This window comes from Copadichromis virginalis, linkage group LG4 (genome assembly GCF_057382275.1).
Source record: "Copadichromis virginalis isolate Kocher_CV1m ecotype Utaka linkage group LG4, C_Virginalis_male_GT1.1, whole genome shotgun sequence".
In the NCBI taxonomy this organism is placed as follows: domain Eukaryota; kingdom Metazoa; phylum Chordata; class Actinopteri; order Cichliformes; family Cichlidae; genus Copadichromis; species Copadichromis virginalis.
This window is the reverse complement of record NC_140621.1, coordinates 18,566,896-18,587,337: the sequence shown is the minus strand read 5'-3', so window position 1 is coordinate 18,587,337 and position 20,442 is coordinate 18,566,896. Positions and strand designations below refer to the sequence as shown.

General features: G+C 40.9%; 1 protein-coding gene across 4 annotated transcripts in view; it reads right to left on the bottom strand.

Annotated features, from left to right (window-relative positions):
* The window catches only part of LOC146711209 (voltage-dependent T-type calcium channel subunit alpha-1I-like), a 105,278-nt gene that overhangs the window by 28,317 nt on the left and 56,519 nt on the right, over positions 1 to 20,442 (bottom strand). For all 4 annotated transcript variants that reach the window (XM_085453955.1, XM_085453956.1, XM_085453957.1 and 1 more), the window contains exons 11-27: positions 18,683 to 18,800; positions 18,407 to 18,562; positions 16,703 to 16,793; positions 15,633 to 15,787; positions 14,370 to 15,074; positions 13,743 to 13,843; positions 12,717 to 12,840; positions 12,429 to 12,497; positions 10,927 to 11,105; positions 10,176 to 10,302; positions 9,857 to 9,982; positions 9,647 to 9,736; positions 9,331 to 9,523; positions 6,962 to 7,113; positions 5,893 to 6,002; positions 2,152 to 2,285; positions 1,172 to 1,242 (exon numbers count right to left, since the gene is read on the bottom strand). In XM_085453955.1, the coding sequence (XP_085310081.1) occupies positions 1,172 to 1,242; positions 2,152 to 2,285; positions 5,893 to 6,002; positions 6,962 to 7,113; positions 9,331 to 9,523; positions 9,647 to 9,736; positions 9,857 to 9,982; positions 10,176 to 10,302; positions 10,927 to 11,105; positions 12,429 to 12,497; positions 12,717 to 12,840; positions 13,743 to 13,843; positions 14,370 to 15,074; positions 15,633 to 15,787; positions 16,703 to 16,793; positions 18,407 to 18,562; positions 18,683 to 18,800 (2,701 nt within the window). The remainder of the gene's footprint in view (positions 1 to 1,171; positions 1,243 to 2,151; positions 2,286 to 5,892; positions 6,003 to 6,961; positions 7,114 to 9,330; positions 9,524 to 9,646; positions 9,737 to 9,856; positions 9,983 to 10,175; positions 10,303 to 10,926; positions 11,106 to 12,428; positions 12,498 to 12,716; positions 12,841 to 13,742; positions 13,844 to 14,369; positions 15,075 to 15,632; positions 15,788 to 16,702; positions 16,794 to 18,406; positions 18,563 to 18,682; positions 18,801 to 20,442) is intronic.

The window sequence follows — 20,442 nt, the reverse complement described above, 5'->3', positions numbered from 1 at the left end:
CCCCACAGTTTGAGAACCACTATTTAAAACACAATGACTAAAAGGAGACAAAGGCCTGCAAATTTTGTGGGTATTTATTTTCTTTCCTGTAAGGTACAAAGAAAAGATAATCGTTACCAAATTTATAATACGATAAAAAAAGGTATAGTTGAATAATAGAACATCCATCTGTTGAATATTAAATAAAGAAGTAAAAAAAAGATGTAAAAAGGCAAAATTTACCCACTACAAAATACGACCTGTACCGTGAAAAGCACAGCATATTTACGACGTTAGACGAGAAATATTATTTCCTAGTGTCCTGTAAAAACCTGACTTTTTGTGCTTGTTATTCTAGTGTCCCTACCTTTAAGTACTTGTAGTTAAATATAATTACATTAGAATTTCAAATAAAATATATTAAAATTCCATTTAATTTGAGGGGAATTATGCCCTTACTGTGGACCATATTATAAAGTTACTGAAATGTGAGAGTGGCCTCTATCTTCTCATTTAATTTTCCAGAATTCTGAAATTATTGTTTCACTTTTTGCTGGAAAAATTCTGACAGTTTTGATGGAGTTAAAAAGTAATGCTCCAAAAAATGACACCAGCATACACCAAGAACATTAACCAATAAGTGTTGAGACACTGGAGGAGATGGCATGCAAACAGAAACATCATACATACTTTCTACAACATGTTTGATGTGCCGTTTCACACTTCATGTTCTAATGAGTACAGTTATTCTAGAAAAAACAAACAGAAATAGACAGGCAGCTGAATATTAGGTGCCCTGGAACAGTGAGAGACGGCCTGGGCACTGTTTGACTCTGTGGACAATTCGCCACTAAATGAACTAAAGACTAGTTTACAAGCTGTTTCTAACACACTGCGGTCTCAGTGGGAATCTGGGAACTCTCCGTGGTGCTGAAAGTGAAAACAAGCAAAAACCTGCCTGTGTGTATATGTACGCAGATGCATATGTGTGTTCCAGGCTCCCAGTGTGTGTGGTAAATGAGTCATCCATTAGAGTTGCCTACAGGCCAACAAAGAAAGGGAAGAGGGGCTAGTACCCCCCTTGGCTATTGATTGAGACTGGCCAACTTTCTCTTGGGGGACTGTGGAGTGAGTGTGTGTGTGTGCGTGTGTGTGTCTGAGCAGAGGAAGAGAAAGACTAAGTGTTTTTTACCTGAGGCAGGGCTTGGACTACTGTATCCAACAGGGCTCTCATTCCTGTTGCCATTTTCAGCAGCTTCAGCACTGAGAGAGACAGAGAGAGGTGGGAATTTAGAAGGAAGTCCCTCAGGTTCAATTACATGCTACATGTACATAGAATGGGAAACAGTGATCTGTGGAAACATCAGTTCATGATTTTGCCTTGTAAAACGAAAGCATTCACGTCAAGCCTTTTCCTGCATATTAACAAAGGAAAATCTCTGGGAGTGTGGTAACAACATTTCTACTTGTATTTCCTTTAAAGTTGGGTTTAATTTAATCAAGCTTAAATTCATTTTTGTTTATCAAATGTCCAAAAATCCATAAACTTCTGTTAACTTAAGTAAGAAATCCTTTTAATACGACAGAATATTAGGGCCACATTAAGAAAAAATAGAAGATTTATATCAATTTTTTCATTAATATTGTTCATTTTGAGAATAAAGCGAAAATTTCAAGATTAAATCCAGGGTGAGTCAGTGAAACACTTTGATCAGCTTTCTTGTAATACAACACGTTCCCTCTGTACTGCACGAGGGTGTAACCATCGATGTCCTTGCATCGGTCCACTGCCAGTTTTTTCCTTTGTGTGGGTTTTTCTTCTGACCAGTTATAGCTTTCTCCACCATCTCGTCCTCTGTCCTAATGCTTAACAATTATCACCAAACTGTGTTCATGTGCTAAAAGGGAAATCATTTCTGAAGTACAATTTCACTAACTCATCTAGACAATTTTGTAGAGGGTAGAACAGCTGGGTCACTTGTTCGCCTTGAAACAACAACTTAAATCTCCACATTTTGACTTTTTTTCCTTAAAATTTAGAGTTTAATCGTAACATTTTGAACCAGTATGTGAGCTGAAATGGTTATATCAAAATATAACTGTAACCCCCCCCCCAAAAAAAAAAAACCAAAAACAAAAAAACATGTATGTGATTATTCACAGCATATTTACCTCTTGCTATCCTCAGTACTCTCATGATCCTGATGATGGTGGGGTTGATAGGCAGAGCAGCACTGATCTCAATTTCTTCCAGCGTGATGCCCATCAGTGACAGGAGCACTATGGCCAGATCCAACTGGTTCCACCTAGTACAAGTTCACACGTTCACTCTCATGTGGTGGAGTAAAAAAAAAAGCATTGCACTAAACTCGAAATATAGAGAGTGACTACAAAACACAGACGCTCTGGTTCACTGGGGGAGTAAATAAGTCACACTTGTTAAAACTGCTGCAGACTCAAATAGGCTGTTCACCAAGTTCTGAGCTTTATTCTTTAAGGAGGCATCTACACATTAATCTCCTTTGAGATTTACACATTGCTGACATTGATGCTACAGTTCCTCAGACCCAAGAGTCCTTAAAGACATCATCTTGTCAGACAATTTAATTTTAAGGCTTGAGGACAGATGGGAAACAGATGGTGCCAACAATTTGAAGAAAACCATTGCCAGCGCAACATCTGACTTAAAGGTGCGGTACGTCGTTCTAATCCAATACACTTTTTGTCAAATTCAGCTAATATTTCCTCTGGGTCTGCTCGTTGTTGTTGGTGGTGTGTGTGTGTGTGCACTAAAAAAGTGTTTGCACACAGTCCTGGTTCTGCAAATTGGGAAAAAAGTAAATCCCACGGATCAAACCACACAGCAAAACAACAAATCTATGAATTTAGTGAGTAGACATTTGGGAGGAGATTGTTTTTTAGAATGTCTCCCTTAAATTTAAAGGCATTTTATTTATTCTGATGAAACTGCACCACATTTGCAAGGCTTCCAACTTTTCAAGTCCAAAAACAGCCCCCGCGCTTCCAACAGACTGTCCAACCAAATGTGGGCAACAACTGATTGAATTTGTTTAGGTTCAGGACTGTGTGAGTGTTTATGAGAGACGGTAAATACAATGTAAGATCACAGCGAGGCACCCAGCGCGGTGAAACATTTAGATTGGAAATCTGGAAAACAAGACGGCAACAACTTGTGAAAAGGTTTAATTAAAGTTGCGCTTTGCTTTTCTGTTATCGACACTGTTAAGCTCAGATTTCTCTAATGAAGCACGCTCCACTTAACTACCCGTGTCTTCAACTGTAAGACCTTGTCATGTGCCGTGCGTTTTACCTGCTACTCCACTGACCCAATTCTAAAGCTGGCTCGAGAGTCACCCCAGCGTATACCGTAAATCACACTATGCACAATGAGTGCTCGCGGCTGTTGCTGACACTACATAAAAAGAGACAAATTGCCAGCTGATCATTGCGTGATAAATTCTCTCTATATCCGCCCATCTCTTTCTCATTTCATCATTCATTTGTCCCCTCCATTTTTTTGTCTTTGATCACTGCAGCTTCCATCTTCTATATATTATCTGTCTTTTTTCTGCATCTCTCTCTCTCCGTCTTCCACCTTATCTCTTTTACAAACCATTTTTTTTGCTATTCTTTTCCCGCTGTCTGGTCTCTCTTCGGTAACTGAAATAGGTCAATGACATTAAACTACCATCAGTATAATATGAGCTCCCAAATCTGGTTCTGCCTAAATTAGTCACTGCATAGCTCTCAAAAGACATGAGTGTCATCATTGTGCAGTAACAGATGAGGCTGTAAATAGAGAAGCGCTGAGCTGATTTTCCTATAAAAGTCAAACAAAGGTGAGTACAGTAAGATGGAGAGATTTTCAGTGTATTCATTTCACATCCACACAATTGACAGGCACATTTCATTTGGTGGTGAGATTGTTCTTTTACAGCTTCATATTTTTATGGATTATACCACATTAGCTTTACTTGGTTCATAGTTTAAAATGATCCCTTTTTATCTTACATTTAGTCTTTCTCCTGCCCTCGGTTCATTCTTTCCTTGTTATTTTAGCTTCTCCCCCTTTAAGGACCACTTAACTGATTGGCTGCCATTTGTCAACAGAAGATCATATTAAATATGAGCATTTGTGAGCTACTGTACTTAAAATTGATCTCCAGTATTTTACCTGCAGTACTGGTAGTGTCCCAGTGTGTTGCAGTGTGTTTGAAACCATGTCATGCTGAAAAATGAAGCTGATGCCAGTCAGATGCTTTCTAGATGGTATTGCATGGTGGTTTAAAATCACACACTACTTTTTGTGTTCATAATTTCATTAATTTTGATGAGATTCTTCAGTACTACTCGTTCAAATGCAGCTCCAATCCCTGACAGAGCCCCTACCGTGTTTAAGGGATGGCTTTAGGCTCTCACTGTTGTACCTCTCCTGTCCTGACCTCCAAAAACCAAACCAAAAGTGTCACATTTGGATTCATCACTCCATCAGACCTGTTACAACTGAATTCCAGTCCAAATCTTGTGCAATCTGCCATACCTCAGCCTTTTCTCCCCGTTTCCCTTCCCAAAGAAGGCTTCTTGACTGCCAGGCTTCCACTGAGAGCATTTCTGATGAAGCTTCAGTGAACAGTAGATGGATCGGCTGAAGGGCTAGATGCATCTCTTGTGTCCTGTGTCAGGTCTTTGGTGGTCTTTTTCCCTATTTCTTTGACTTGAATTTCATGACTTTCAGACACTGTTCTGCTGCTGATAGTGTTTTTAAGGACACACTGCACACTACGCCAATATATCCCACAAAATACGTCCTTTTTCAGTTAATAGCTCTTTGCGGTGCAAAACTACAAGTTCATTCCAGTCAAATTGTGTTGTCTTTTTTAATTTTTGTAAATTCAACTAAAGAAATGGGAGCAGATTACATGCTTATATGATAGGCTTCTATAGCCTATCAAGTCCACTAAAGACACAATCTAAAATCAGTTCTTTGCTATATGTGAGGGCTGGCTCAAGACATTTGCATAGTACTGTAATTATTATATTATTATGCACCTTAAAATAAGCCTTTTAACTGTAAGCAATTTAAGGTTTATATTTGCACAGTATAGCTTGATGGAATAAGGGCATGACAGAGGGCTTAAAAGAAACAAAGTAGGAAAAACAAACCTCTTTATTATTTAAAGCTTTCTTAACTTCCAGCTAAGCAGACTGAGGTACTATGCTCTTTATACTACTTAAGACATTATAGACAGAACCCACAATGTGTGCTAAGTGTCATATTTGTAGTGCTTATTATTTAGTAGACTTGACAACAGAATGTTTAACGCCAGCACAAATATTTCAGCACATTCATAATCCTAGATGCCGTCAAAGCTGCTATTCCACTTATAATGATCAAAGCAAACGGCAGATTTATTTAGCCATTACACTTTGAACCAAATAACTGTTTATTGTAGCACTATTTATATTATATGTTAACTTGAGAGATTATAGCATGTGCCAAAAGCCCTAATAGTCGACTTAGTGGGGTTTTTTTCTGTTGCTTTTTTTCTTTTTATCATCATATATGTGATAAGTGGTTTAGCTGAACAGACAGTGACACAGGATGACATTGTAATTTTTGACTGATATAAATGTCCACATCTAATCCAAAGGCTGCTTAAGGTTAGACACTGTGGGGCCATAAGAAAAGCTGTCTGTCATTCAGAAACAGATTAATCCATCTCTGGAGAGCAGATTTAACAAATCCACAGTGGAAGCATGAGATCTGCTGTGCTGCCAAGCTTTTTGCTATTCAAACACGCTGCTACAAATAAGCACTATTACACTTAGACAGGAAGATGGTTTCAAGCAGTATCACGTCTTGATCACAAAAAGTAGAAACAGGCACTGTACCTGTCTTTGAAGAAGCGACGGACGCCGAAGGCAATGAGTTTGAGCGCTGCTTCCAGCACAAACATGGAGGTGAAGAAGTAGTTGCAGTATTTCAGGGCAAGATCCAAAGACTGCAAAGAGAGAGTAAAAAAGGGGCATGTGTGTGTGTGTGTGTGTATAAATAATGGGGTAGAGTGAGTTAACAGTTGCATCAGCAAATTGGAATTTGTCCAACTGTGTGTATCGTAAAATCAAACAAGCCAGAGGCCAAAGGAGAGCATGCTCCATTCATGGCACTAGAAACACACCACGCATTATGTCCTCTAAAGATATAAAATAGTATTTAAATATTCCAAATGCAAACATGCTTTATTTATTTTTTTACATCCAATCCAGCTTCCAGTCACTGAAGAGGCTATTTTCTCCCTTTATAAATAGAGCTGTGTTTTCTAACAAGTGGGAGGCTCCCAAATGTCAGGACCAACAGCTGACAAACACAGCCGAGACCTGTGATATTTATCTGATGCTCGGTCAGTTTGAGAAAGCTCACTCCATTTTAAAGGTCAAATGGGCATCTTATCTCAAGGATAATCACTTTTCTCTCCCTTACAAAAGCGCTGACAGGCTTGTAAACCTCCATGTGCCACACAGATACTGTACCGGTAACAGCACTCTGACAGCAGCCCCTTGTCAAATCAGCAGTGCAATCACAGCTCCTTTGTACGGACTCCATATACTCACAATACATGCTATGGAGCCTGGAATACAGTTTTCTGATGCTTTGACTAGTCTGTGGAATTTAAGATGCTGCTGTTTGGAGAAGGGAAGAAGAGCGTGAGGCTGAAAGCTGTGGCGTGATGCAGAAAAGAAATTAGGAAGATATGACAGGCATTAATACTCAGCATAAAAAGCCTGCATACGTTCTTTCTAGTAAGATGCAGCTTGCAGCAATTTCTGTATTTCTGCTTATATGAAAAGCACACGTAAGCTGAAAACACCTGACTTGCATGACATACATAGCTATTCAATTAAATTAGCTATATGCACAACCAGCGTGCACTTTTCCACACACAAGTGAACTTCTGCTTACATGAGGTTGATTGTAGTGCTCTAAGGACATGGTGATGACGTTGATGCAGATGATGAAGGTGATGATGAGGTCCAGGTAGTGATTTGTGCACAGTGTGTGGATCATCAGTCGCATGTTGCCATAGCTGGCATAGTAGGGCAGCTTCTGTGCCTCTGTTAAAAAAAAAAAAAAACGGGGGTGAAGACGCTACAATAATAGAGAGATAACATAGAAACCCCCCCAAATCATGTGACCCCACTATGAAAAAGTCCAGTCAAGCTTTTCTTTGTTTCTTGGACATTATTAGAGTAGATTTGTAGGAATGAAGTTTCAAAATACAACCCTAGATCCAAAGGAGTTGGGAGGCTGTGAAAAACATAAATAAAATCTGAATTAAATGATTAATAAAGCCTCATTTTATTTTTAACAGAACTAAAAAGGCCATTTTAAATTTGATGGCAGTGACACATCTGCAAAAACTTGTAATAGGGCCACGTTTACCACTCTGTAGCATCCACCCTGTGTTTAACAATGTTTAAAAGCTGGGTTCTGGCTACTATCTGGCTATTATTCTATTCTATATTTTTGTTTCATAATACAACAACTTTCCAGATGCACAAGCTGCCAGTTCCGTAGGCACTAATGAACCCCCATACCATCAGAGGCTTCTGACCTGAGCCAGCTCCCTTTCCTCTTTAGTCCAGCGGATGTGGCATCCATGTTATCCAAAAAGATTTTAAACTTTCAGTTCATCTCACCAAAGAACAATTTTCCACTTTACCTCAGGCCATTTTAAATGAGCTTTGGCCCAAAGGAGACGACGACACTTCTGGATCATGTTCACATATGGCTTTCTCTTTACACAATGAGCTTTTTAACCTGCATTTGTGGATGGCACAGAGCAACTATGTTCACAGACTGGGATTTATATAAGAGTTCCTGAACCTATCCAGTGATTTTCATGACAAAATAATGCCTGTTTTTAATGCAGTGCTGCCTGAGGATTGCAGATATCCACTATTGAGTTTCGGCCTCATCCCTTGCACACAGAGATTTCTCCAGATTTTTGATGATATTATGAACTGTACTGTATACATTGATATATTCCATAATTTTACATTGAGAAGAATTATTCCGAAACCATTCCACAAATTGCAGATACAGTTTTTTTGTAGATTGAATACTCAATAACTCTTCCTCTCTAATGTGCTCTTTTATATCCAGTCCAGTCCTGCTGTCAGTTAACCTGTTTAGCTGTAAGGTCTGCACTCGCAGGCCCCGCTAGTTCAGAGACTTATCCCCATGAACGAAGCAAGACGATCAGAGCTCAGTCCATTCAACTTGCAAGGGAAGCCGGTCGGATCAGGATCTTTGAGCTACGAGCTCCTCACCTGATCCCAGATAAACATTCCTTACTAATAAGGAACCCAGAATATTGCATAGAATGTGCCTGCAGTTAAAGGCAAGGTTTACAAATTTTAAGCACAACAGTGACAACTTTTAACACAATCATTCTAACAGTTTCTTTTGAGCACAACTTACTTTTCAAGTCACTGGTTGTCCCAACATGTTGCTACCATTAATTCATAATGAACTAATGTTTTTCATGAATTAGTAAAACGTCTGAGTTTAAACAGGTGTTTTCTGTGTTTTATTTTAAATAAAATATGGATTCATAAGATTTGCAAATCACTCTGTTTTTATTTATATCTTACACAGCTCCTCAACTGTTAGAGGAATCAGGTGTGTAATTTCTAATATAATCTATTGTTCTGCAGTTTACATCTGTCCAGCCTTGGTGCAGGCTCTCACGTCATCCAGCGTCTGAAACAAAGTGATTTAGCGACGCTCCTTTTCAGGTCACCCTCACTTTAAGCTCTCTTTGATTTAAGTTACAGAACTGGTTGTTTAATCAGACGTTCCTTAAAAAGCATAATTTCAGTGGCTTGATCGCTGTAAAATCAGAAAAAAGAGGAACTGGAGCAATGTTAGAAAACATAATACTTGCCGTTTATGTTTTTATTATCAATCTGCCTCAATTTCCATCTCTCTGTTTTTATAGCACAAATTTTCATCAGTGATGATCTCAGCTTAGGGTCTCGCAATGTGTCATAATGACAATAGAGCTAAAATGAGATAATAAAGTTCTTCTTTTCAAGCCCTTTGTGCATTATATTACTCTGTCTTGTTATTTTATGGTAATTGTCATAGTTTTCCATTTGATTTTACCCATTTTTGCTTTCTAAATGTCTGTCTGCTTCTGACTTCCCTTTCAATCCCTGCTCTTTCCCCCTTCAACCACTTTTGCGTTCTGCCTTTTTTTAAAATCCTCTTCTAGCTTTTAGCCTTTTTATTCTCGATCTCCATTTCCTGTCTAACTTCCATCTTACTCCTCCTCTTCTTCTCCATGCGCCGCTGACGTTTCTCCTCACGCCTCTTGGCTTCCTCCACCTCCTGGTGTTGACGGCACTTGTGGAAGTTCTCCACCACCACGCCAACAAACATGTTGAGGACAAAAAAACTAACGATGAGAAGGAAGGAGATGAAATACAGCAACATCCACGGGTTGTTGTTGGTTATCGGCTGGGGTTGGAGATGTGGAAGTATTATGTTGTGATGGGAAAGGAGACAAAAAGAGAGTTACTGAGATTAAAAAAAATAAAAGGTTGTTTCCTCAAAAAATCATAAAAGCTTATATTCAGGTACCTGCTGGTCCACACCCACGGCGTCCAAACCGTGGTACATGATATTGACCCAGCCGTCTTTGGAGGCGAGTACAAACAGAGACATCAGAGCCTAGACAATACAGGGATGTGAACAAAAAACACTGTTATCCTTACCTCACCCCGACAACTACACACTTTTCTATTGTGTACTGTAAAACATGTAAGTGCAGGAACCGCACGTGGTACTCACCTGTCCCAGGTTGTCAAAGTTGTACTTATGGTGGACCCATTTATAGTTGGCTTGCACACAATCAGACTTGTTGGTGATGTTTTTGACATCAGGACCCAAGCAGTAGAAGAACTTGCCTTTAAAGAGCTGTCAGTTCAAGGACAAAGAAACCAAGATTTGGAGCTCTGTACTTATATATAAAACAGAGAAATACTCCTTAGAGAGACTGGACCTCTTTAAGGAGCTTAAAGCGTAAAATAATAAACTGATAAAACCTCACACCAGCTCGAAATGTTGTGCAGTGAGGGAAGAAGTAGTAGTTGAAGACAGCTGTTCCTACCTGGACCCCGAGGATACCAAAGATGATGAAGAATGCGCAGCAGATGAGGACAATGTTGCCAATGGGTTTGAGGGAGGTGATGAGAGTTTCCACCACCAGCTTCAGGCCTGGGGCTCTGCTAATCACTCTGAAGAAAGGAGAGGGGTAAATGGATGAAAAAAAACATACATCAATGAAGTCCAGTGTGAGGTCTTTTTTTAAACCACAATACTGTCAGATACAAAGACTGAACCGTTCTTGCAATTCATTTTTGTCCTGTGCATCAAGACCTTTACGCCTACATGAACTTTCTTTTCAAAATGACGGGAACTGAAATCAGATTTTTTTTAAAAGCTTGATTTTCAGAAACTATTTGTTTAGGGTATGTTTTAGTGTTTGGACATGTTTCCTTCATCTTTACCTCAAATCCACGCAAACATGGAAACAATATCGTTACATCACAGCTTTGTGTGATCAAACAAGACCCGATGTCCTCTACAAGTGACAGAAGCTCAAAACACTGCAGGAAACATATCTGTGGGACAAAATAATCTCTACACTGGATTTTTAGATTGTTGATTACTAATTTGCCATTTTCAGTTAAAACCTTAAAGAACAACATTTTCACAGGTTTGTAAAAACTGTATGGACAGCAAAGATTGACAGGAAACATGATGATGATCATGCCTGACTTTCAGGAGATCAGGAAAAAAGATACAATAAAAACACAATGATAATAAAAAGAAAGAAAAATGCATGGCTTGCTGCCAACCTGAGAGGACGCAGTGTCCTGAGCAGCCGGAGAACTCTGAGCACACCCAGGATCTTGGCCCCTCCCGCCATGGACACGACAATGTCAATCAATGACACAAAAACCAGGAAACCATCCAGAATGTTCCAGCTGCTCCGCAGATAAGCCTGTTCTCCCACATACAGACCCATGGAAACCACCTGGAGATGAGAAAGCAGACATGAAGCGCCACATTACAAACTGGTAATATCCACCGGTCTAGTGCATAACACCCAAAAGACCAGTTCCCTTCTTACTGACTCGTGAATAAATATTAGCGTATATCATATTAGCATATGATGGGATTTAACATGTCTGTGAGTTTAAATGTTACGAGTGGTTATTGTACAGGCACATAATCACAGATGGATGCTGTTTTGGTAAGCAGCAGTGGGAGCATTATGTCTGCTTCGTCAAAAAATCTGCAACTGATATTTGAAGCCGTTTGCTGAGTGTTTGCTAAAGCTTCAGAGGGACCGTGGGGGTTATTGTGCAAACATCAAGATGGCTGAAAGATCAGTGCCTGGCACACATCTTAGCTCTGAATGCCAAAATGTTAACAGCCTTCGATAATAAAAGTGTCAATTAATTTATAACGAGTGTGCTATAGAGTTTGCTATTCTAATTATGCAATAGGACTGGTATTTACTCTATGAACAGTTTCTGTGTGAAATTATATCTTTGAAATCTTTCAAAATTAATGAATATATTATGTAATAATGCATCTGAAGAAACCTCAGACATGCTGACCAACCCTGCAGTGTTGTTCATTTATGTAGCTGCATTTTGCATACATCGTTAAACTACATGGCGGAGTCTTATAGGGACATTAAAGTTACACAAACAAACACCACCGGCACACAATGTGTAAGCCACACAAAAGTCCAGACAGACAGAGACATGAAGGGAGACATGTACGGCTCAGCCAGGGGGCTGACAAGGCTGTAGCTCCTCGACGTGCGGTGGTTGGTTAATAATTGATTGTGGGAGTGCATAATTGATGGCCCACTTGTGCCAGAGTCTTTCTCAGAGAATACAGACTCTGTGGTGGAGGGAGGAAGAGAAAATTAAAGAGGGAAAGAATGAGGAGACAAAAATATTTGAGAGTCAGGGAAAAAAAAAATAGGTGAGAACAGAAGGAGTCTCAGGAAGTGGAAAAAACAAACAGACTTAAAAAAAGAGGACCACTTAATATAGAAGTGGACTGGAGGAGGGACAGAGTGTGGGGGAGTGCTGAAGATGGACTGCTTCCATAGGAGTAGACTAGTCCCTAATTAATGACATTGCTTAATTGCTCTATTCTCCATAGGAACGGGGGAATTACTGAGAAAGGAGGGAGGAGAAGAGGATGGGCCGTGGGTCACTAAGGCAAAGGCAATTCAGAGCGAGAGACAACCCTGAACACATGGGAGGAAACACAGAGAAACGACGCCTCTGCGCCGCCTGCATTGGCAGTAATAGAGAGACAGGTTGTAAAACGTTACCTTGAGTGTCATCTCGCCCACAAAGATGGCAGTAAAGATGTAGTTGGAGATAGTAAGAAACACTCTTTCCTGGACAGAAATAGGAGCGGGGGGAGAGAGCGGGAGAGAGGGTTGACAGTCAGAAAGTGAAGATGGGCCAATTAGGAGTAGTAAAAACAGCACTTACTGCACCTTATAGATCATAAAAGTGAATTCATCCTCGGAGAATACAAACAGCTACTGCACAGAAACTGCAGAAAGGAGCTGGAGTTTCAAACACACGCGTGCAAACAAACATTTTAGAATTACCAAGCTGCCCTGTAGTATCTTGGGCCTTTCCAGAGCCACTGTGATGCAGTTGGAGAAGATAAAGGCCAGTACTACGTAGTCGAACAGCTTATGGGCAATGATAGATTGGCACATCTGTCTGAACCTGGAAGAAGATAGCAGGGGAGAAGAGAAAAAAAAGTTAAACTGAAGGGAACAATGAAAGGCCTCAGTCTGCCCAGACGCACTTTTAAAACCCCTTCCACCCAATCGGAATGAGAGCCAAGTTCCCTGAATGTGCATGGGAGCTCCCTAACATCTTGGTGAGTAAATAGCTTCATTCAGCCCCTGTTTACATCTCTCCTAATTCAAAACAAATTACATTAACAACACTCTCAGAAGCACCAGACTCCTGAGTACAGTTCTCTGCAGGGGGAACAGAATAGAGAGATAAGAGAGAAACAAACGGAGTAAGAGAGACAAGTGTGTGTGTGTGTGGGTGTGTGAGGTGGGGGGGGGGGGGGGGGGCAGAAAGAGATGGGACGTATAAATACTGAATATGCATTTCAAAACTTAGCATGTGAGGCTGTGCACTGCCAAAAAGCAATTAAATGTCTCCGCTGCAGTATTTATAAGGGATGGATGAAAAGAAACAGAATGAATATGAAAATGAATTGACTACGAGAGCGAGCGAGATCGACTTTATTCCAAACTGTTCGGGGACACACATGGACACGTTTAAATGGCTTTTATTGAAATACTCAACTGTGCCTAGTCAAACCCTTCCTCTCAGATTGTAAGATGGCATCACTACAAATTAATGCATAATTTAATGAACTGCCTACAGTATTAAATTTATGCCTCCCCTCTTGCTCTCCGACTAAAGGAGGAGATCGCTTTGCTATTTGTAAGGTGGCGATCAATGTCCTAATGCAGAGGTGCTTTCGCAGGAACTTGAAACTGTCCTTCACATTGATGAGCTGTGAAACAGAACTGGGCAATCCGTTCGTACGTTTGGAAGACTTGAGCACAGCATCGGTAAAGGCTTCGGATAAAGGCGAGGCTTACTTGTTCTGCGGGGAGAAAAGGAAGACGGACCAGTCTTCTCTGGTCTCACACCAGTCTGGTCTGTATGCTTCTAACATCTTCTGGATGCGGAAGCACAAGCTCTGCAACAAACACACATATCAGTGCAGATCATGGCACACACACACATGCACACACACACACACAGAGCGAAACCGTCTGTTTGGATTCCATAATTAAATTATTTACCAAAGTGAAACACTTCTATGGCAACAGCTCGGAGCATCTTCCAACATTACCATCTGTATAGCTCTTTCCCCCGCTGTCTAAATAGTCCTTTCTAATTAACCTTGTTTCCCTCATACACAGACTTGTTTATAATGAAAACAATGAGGCTCCCATGAGGCCCAGGTGATAGGGAGTGCGGGCTTTGCACAAAGTAGTTGGCAATCCTACACAAGAGAGCGGGAGATTATTGCACATGTAAAGCCTTATACTTGAACATAAAAGCTAATGGTTTGGTTGTTGTGTATTACAAACCTAGATTGTGTTTCTTTGTTCTCTCTAAATGCTCTTACATAGTGCGTCTTAGAGCTGCTTCTGAGGAATATTTCCTCATGCATCTGTGTCTAATTTCCTTAACCGCACATGCACACAATAGTAGCCTACATAGTCAATGTCATCATCCAGGTCCTCTCGGTCCTTGCTCCGTGCGTTGACCTGGGGGAAGACCTCGGCCATCAGGTGGCTCTGGGGATTGGACCCTCCGGCCTGCTCGGTTGGATGTCTAGGCGGGGGCTGGAGGAGCTGTGACAGTGGAGTCTTCCCGTTACAGTCTTGGTGAAGCCCTCCGAAGTTGCCACCGCTGCTGATTATCATCCCTCCAGAGAGGCTCTTCTTTCTGTGGTTGGCATTAAGAGTCATGGAGGGAAGGGGGTGCTGCAGAGGGTGAGTTTGTCCAGGCACCTGGAGCAGGTGTGGCAGCTCTAGTGATAGAGCTCTTCGGTCTCTCCTGGGTCCAAAAGAACCTGGGAGCATGGGATGGGGAAGGTGGAGGGAGTGGGGAGCGACAACAGGTGGGGAGAGAAGAGACTCCTCCTCGTCCGGCTGGATACGATGTAGGTGGTGGTGTGGGGATGAGGAGGCACGGGGACCTCGGATTCGCAGGCTTCCTCCGACCACCCCTCCTAGACCTCCCAAGCCGTAGCCATAGAAGGGCCTTGAGGAAGTCGGGGTGAAGCCAGGACTAGCAGAGGGGGATGAGGAGGAGCACGGCCGGCCTCCTAGGCTGTTCCAGCTAGAGCGGCGGGTCAACAAGGCATGGTGCTGGGGAGCCAGAGGACGGCCCCAGTTGTGGTAACCTCGACCTGGATACTGAGAGAGAAAGACTGATATGATATCTGGAAGTAATATAACATCAGTGCAACTCTTATTACTAATTATTTTAATCATTTGCTATTCATTACAGTTCCGTTTAATTAGGCTAGCTGTAGCTCAGGAGGTAGAACAGGTCATCTGCTAATAGCACAGCTGGCGGTTCAATCAGTGGACCAAATATCCCAAATATACTTGGACAAAATACTGACTCCAAGTTGCTCTCAGATGCATTCATCTAAGTATGAATGTGTGTGAATGTTAGATAGAAACGTGCTTAGATAGAAAATGTATGAATGGGCAAATGAGGCAAGTGCTTTGAGTGCTCAGGCAGAGTACATAAACGCTAAATAAGAACCAGCACACACATTTTCAGATTTATAAGCAAGCGTAAAACCTTGAAATGTGATGAAAATCTATGTTTGCGACTCTATAAATACTGCTGTTAAATTATATCGACCAATTAAATTTTATGTCATAAGAGCTAACGATGTAGCAGATATGCTCTTTGCTTGCGTTCATTTTTCTGCTACTTTATGCACAGTCCCATCAACTTACCACAGCCCTCTGCTCCAGGTTGGCTCTGCCAAGAGAAATGACACTATTCTTCCTGGAGCTGAGAGCAAAGGTCAACCTCTCTCCTGGAAACAAACCGGCAGGCAATGGGGACATGTCCAGGTGCCCGTTGGGAGTCAGGGTACATATCTTTGGGTCTGCAGGAAAGAAGAAGGAGGAGGAGGACAGGGGAAAAGAAAATAAACAGTGCTAAATGGTGGGAAGAAGAAAAATAAGACAGATGAGTGAGAAGGAAAACTATAAGACTAAATAAAGCCTTCCCTCCTTTTGTTTGCCTTGTCTTTGTTGATGCCATGAAAGCAGAAAACTCTACACTCTCCATCACTGTATGCAATTAATGTCTTAAAACAATGTTACAGTCAGCTCCAGGAGGAAGAGGAAGATTTCATTTACACTAAATTGCCTTACAGGACCAGGGAGGAACTTGTAATAGCGAAACAGAGGATATCTCAGAGTGCTTGTCCATTCTCAAACGTGTCTTTTGATGGAATAGGTCTCAGTAAACATTGTCATTCCAAATGTGTTTCCCTTCCATGTACCCTGACATTTATGGGCAAGATTTGTGATCAGATGCCATCAGAGGACTCGCTAATGCGCTGCTAAATGCTGCTCGCTGCTGCTCGCTGCTGCAGGATAGTGGTTCTTGGTGAGTTCGCTTTTGTTACGCCGGGGGATATGTGAGGAGAGAAGTGGATGGAGGAATGGCATCAGTCATGCATTATTTAAAGTTTGCTCTGCTTACATTCCAGACCGGGACAAGGAAAAAGAAAAAGGTGCTTAGGTATGTTTGTTGTGGAACTCATACCAAGTTTTTGATGCCCGAGGCACAACAAATCACCTGACGCCACAGAGCTTGAATATGATGGTGCCCCTCGAGCAAACAGATTTAAGTGTTGCAAAGTTGATGCTGAATAATAACAAGAATTTTTCAAAAACTGTTATATTTGCAAATCTGTAAGTTTTGGGGAGAAATGGCAATAAAATTCTAGAGTTGAGAAAAAAATTGTCTGTAAAGAAAAATATGCAGTGAAGCTGTGGGAGGTAGCATTCACCTGATAGGTGCAGGGAGTCTTTCTGTTTGTCACTGTCATCGAAATTGCAGGAAGACCTGTCATCGTCTGAGTAGGAGCGATTTGCATCACCCTGTTTTTGGGGACAGTGAGAGAAAATAAATGGGTGAATCAGAGAGACAGAAGAAACAAACAACAAAGCAAAGAGCGTGTAAAAAAGAAAGAAAGAAAAGAAATAATGAGCAATTACAAGCTAACAATTACAAGCTTACACATTCCTAATTTTCAGTTCTTTCTTTATTACCTAATTATCTAAGACACATTTCCTCCCAGGGCTGTTTGTTAGCACTCACTTGTCAGATCTAGCTCTGAAACACTGATGTTTACTTCTCCGCTGTAACTGTGACACGAGTCAGTGACTGCAGTTTGTGGACGTTCAGTATTCCTACGTGGGTGAAAACCCAGCAGTTCACATGAACTTATGTGGATGTGGATTGTGTTAGATGACCTCACTGTTATAAAATCTGCATTTTTAAGGGTGCAGAGGACTTTTTCTTCATGATAACAAAAGTAATTGAAAGAGATCTGTCAGCATGACTCTTTGGCCTTAAAAGTAAATGTGCAAAATACAGAACTCCATAACTTAACTATTTTTGGGGAGTATGAATAGCCATGGGGGAGGTCTTTATAAGCAGGAAAAACTGTAAAACCTGCAAAAATACAGTTAAAAGTTCCAAGTGTGTGCCCTCCTTCACATTTTCTAAAGCCGTCTAGTGGTCCAGATGGGCCAACTCTGGCCCCCAGGCCTTATGTTTGACACCCCTGGCTTAAAGTGACAGCTTGTTTCTGTTATTCTTAAAGGCCAATGCTTGTCTAATTATTTCATATTCGTCCGGTTGTCTCAAACCTTTCAGTCAGGACTATTTTATTTGGAATTTGGCTCAATTAAAATACGCATGAGCACAGACAATTAGAGATAAAGAAAGCGGTTACATTACATTCATTATGCAGCAAATTAATAATGTATTTCCTACTGTTGTGTGGACATTGCTATTAAAGTAATCCACTGGGTCCTTATTTCCTCAGACACAGGAAGTGCATACACACTCTTGTGCTCACTTGTGCAGCCAACAACAGAAGATTTACTATGCTTTGGTTGGAGGTCAAACAGAAGAAGTAGCTTCAGCAAGAATGAATAATAATAATGAAAAAAATAGCTGGCTGTTTAATCAAGGTAGCTGCTTATTATTTGTTCAAGCCAGCGGTCCCCAGGCCTCGGACCGGTACCGGTCCGTGAGTCGTTTGGTACCGGGCCGCGAGAATTGAGGCTCAGGTGTGAAATGTATGGTTTTCAGGGTTTTTATCGGTTTTCAGTGTTATTTTGTTATCGTTTTTATCGTTAACTCGGTTTTCCTGGGTCTTTTCACGTGTGTTATGAATAACTCTTCTATTTTTCAGTAGCGGTACTAGTTTTATTTTGTTGTATTTTTCCGCGACACCTTAAAGGCCGGTCTGTGAAAATATTGTCGGGCGTAAACCGGTCCGTGGCACAAAAAAGGTTGGGGGCCGCTGGTTTAAGCCACTGTGAAGGCTGCAAAAGTCCCAAAAAAACTAAAAGACAGCCTAAAAACACATGATAAATCCCAAAAAGCAAAAAGGCAGTTATTTTCTATTGATTTGGCTAGTATGCTTGGTCATTTTCTCTCATCTCCATGCTGCCTATTCCCCTAAATCCAGGTGTCTTACCTCTGCTTGAAAACCCTCAACCAAGATGGCCACGAGCAAATTGAAGAGCACGTAGTTTCCGAACGTCATAAGAGCTACAAAGTAGAGAGCGGCGCAGGGAGAAGTGGACGCCATGCCATTGTACAGCACCATGTTCCAGTCCTCCTGGGTGAGAATCTGCAGCAAACATATGCACAGAGTGAAACAGGGGACACACAAAAACAGGCACAGACACTCACCTACACAAAAAAAGTGTATGTGCAGTCATAAGCGCATGTGTGTCTGAACTATTCTTACCTGAAAAACGGTGACGATAGCCCAAAGCAAGGAGTCAAAGTTCTTCCTGTCAGGCACGGTGTCCCCTGCTTCTGTCTTCAAGCTAAACTTACAGCCAAATATGTGCATCCCCAAGATGCTGCAACACAAACAAGGGTTTTGTCCTGTAATTACTTAATTCAGTCACAAATCCTATCGCAGAGTGAGAATGCAATTATGTTGTTAAACTGGATGTTTTAATAAGAATATGAAATCCAGACAATGCCATTAACATAAGTGCTGCTTAGAGGAATTATGAAGACATTTGATTTTAAGGTTAAAGTCTCTGTAGCTCTGTGATTTAACTGGTCACTAATGGCTATAGTAATTAGGAGTATGGGCCAAATGCCAGTGGCTCAGGATATCATTAGCTGACTAAAAGCTCAGATGTCATCTATTTTCTCACACTCATGCTTCACTAGAGAGATAAAGAAGCTGGCTGGCAGGTATGCATACACACATACGTAAGATTGGGTAACAATCAGTATACATGCATAACATCATTATGCAGCAGCATGTAAGTCATCTCTCAATGTCAAAGTGACTGGTGCCAGTTATGATAAATTCTCCTGTTAACACATCATTTTTCAATTATTTTAAAGTCATCAGCAGGTACATCATAAATATTTTCTTAGGTGTAATATGAAGGTAGAATGAATGTTTAAGGGATCCATATACCTGAGTAAGTAATTAAATTAAGTATTAGTGTAATTCACCCTTTCTGTGACTGAGATTTTACAGTTGACCTACTGGAATGATTGGTACCAGGAAAGCGTTGCTAACGGTAATTTACAGGCAATTTGAAAACTGTCCAAACTTAAATTAAACCATCTTATTAATATGCTGCACTAGAACTTGGATATGACAACTTAATACAATACAGTTTACCTTTGTCACTGTTCTTTGGCCAGAGACCTATCTGTCTGGTGTAATAGAGACTCAAATGTTTAGAGAAATAATTCTCATTACCTTAGTGGCAGAAGAAAAGTCGGAAAGGGACACAAGGTCCAAAAAGAATAAGCTTGATGTAGCTGCATTTGTGCTGTGTAGGTGCAAATGCTGCGGAACTGCATTGTTATAAATTAACCCCAGAAAGACTGATGCATGAAATAATTGTCAGAAAATTAACTTTAAAAAAACAAAACAAAACTGTGTTGAAAAAGTGTTGATTGAACCTTCTGACAAATTTAAAAAACATATAAAAAATTTAAAATCGTATCACTTTTGCTACATCTGGGATTTTTGAGCAGCGTAAAGTGTTGCTCAGTGAATCAGATCACTTTGAAGTGATCTGATTGGTGCACACGAGACAACATGGCGCCTGCGTTCGGCTTGGCTCCTCCGCTTCAGATCGCTCTCCTAAACGCTCGCTCCATAGCCAACAAATCATTTATACTGAATGACTTTTTTAGCAGTAATAGTCTGGACTTCATGTTTGTCACAGAATCTTGGCAGCAGGAGAATGAATTAATCCACCTTAATGAGCTCTGCCCGGTCGGCTGTCGCTTCATCGGGACTCCGCGCTTGGACCGTCGTGGTGGTGGTCTGGTCACTGTTCACCGAGACAATTTCGCTTGCAGGACTATGGACTCTGAGTTTTTCCCTTCCTTTGAGTCACAACTTCTTAAGGTTGGTTCTTCAGATATATTTTATTGTGTTTTAATTTACCGCCCTCCCGGCCCCGCTGGTGTTTTTATTCGAGATTTTACGGACTTTTTATCTTCCAGTATTAAACTGGAGAA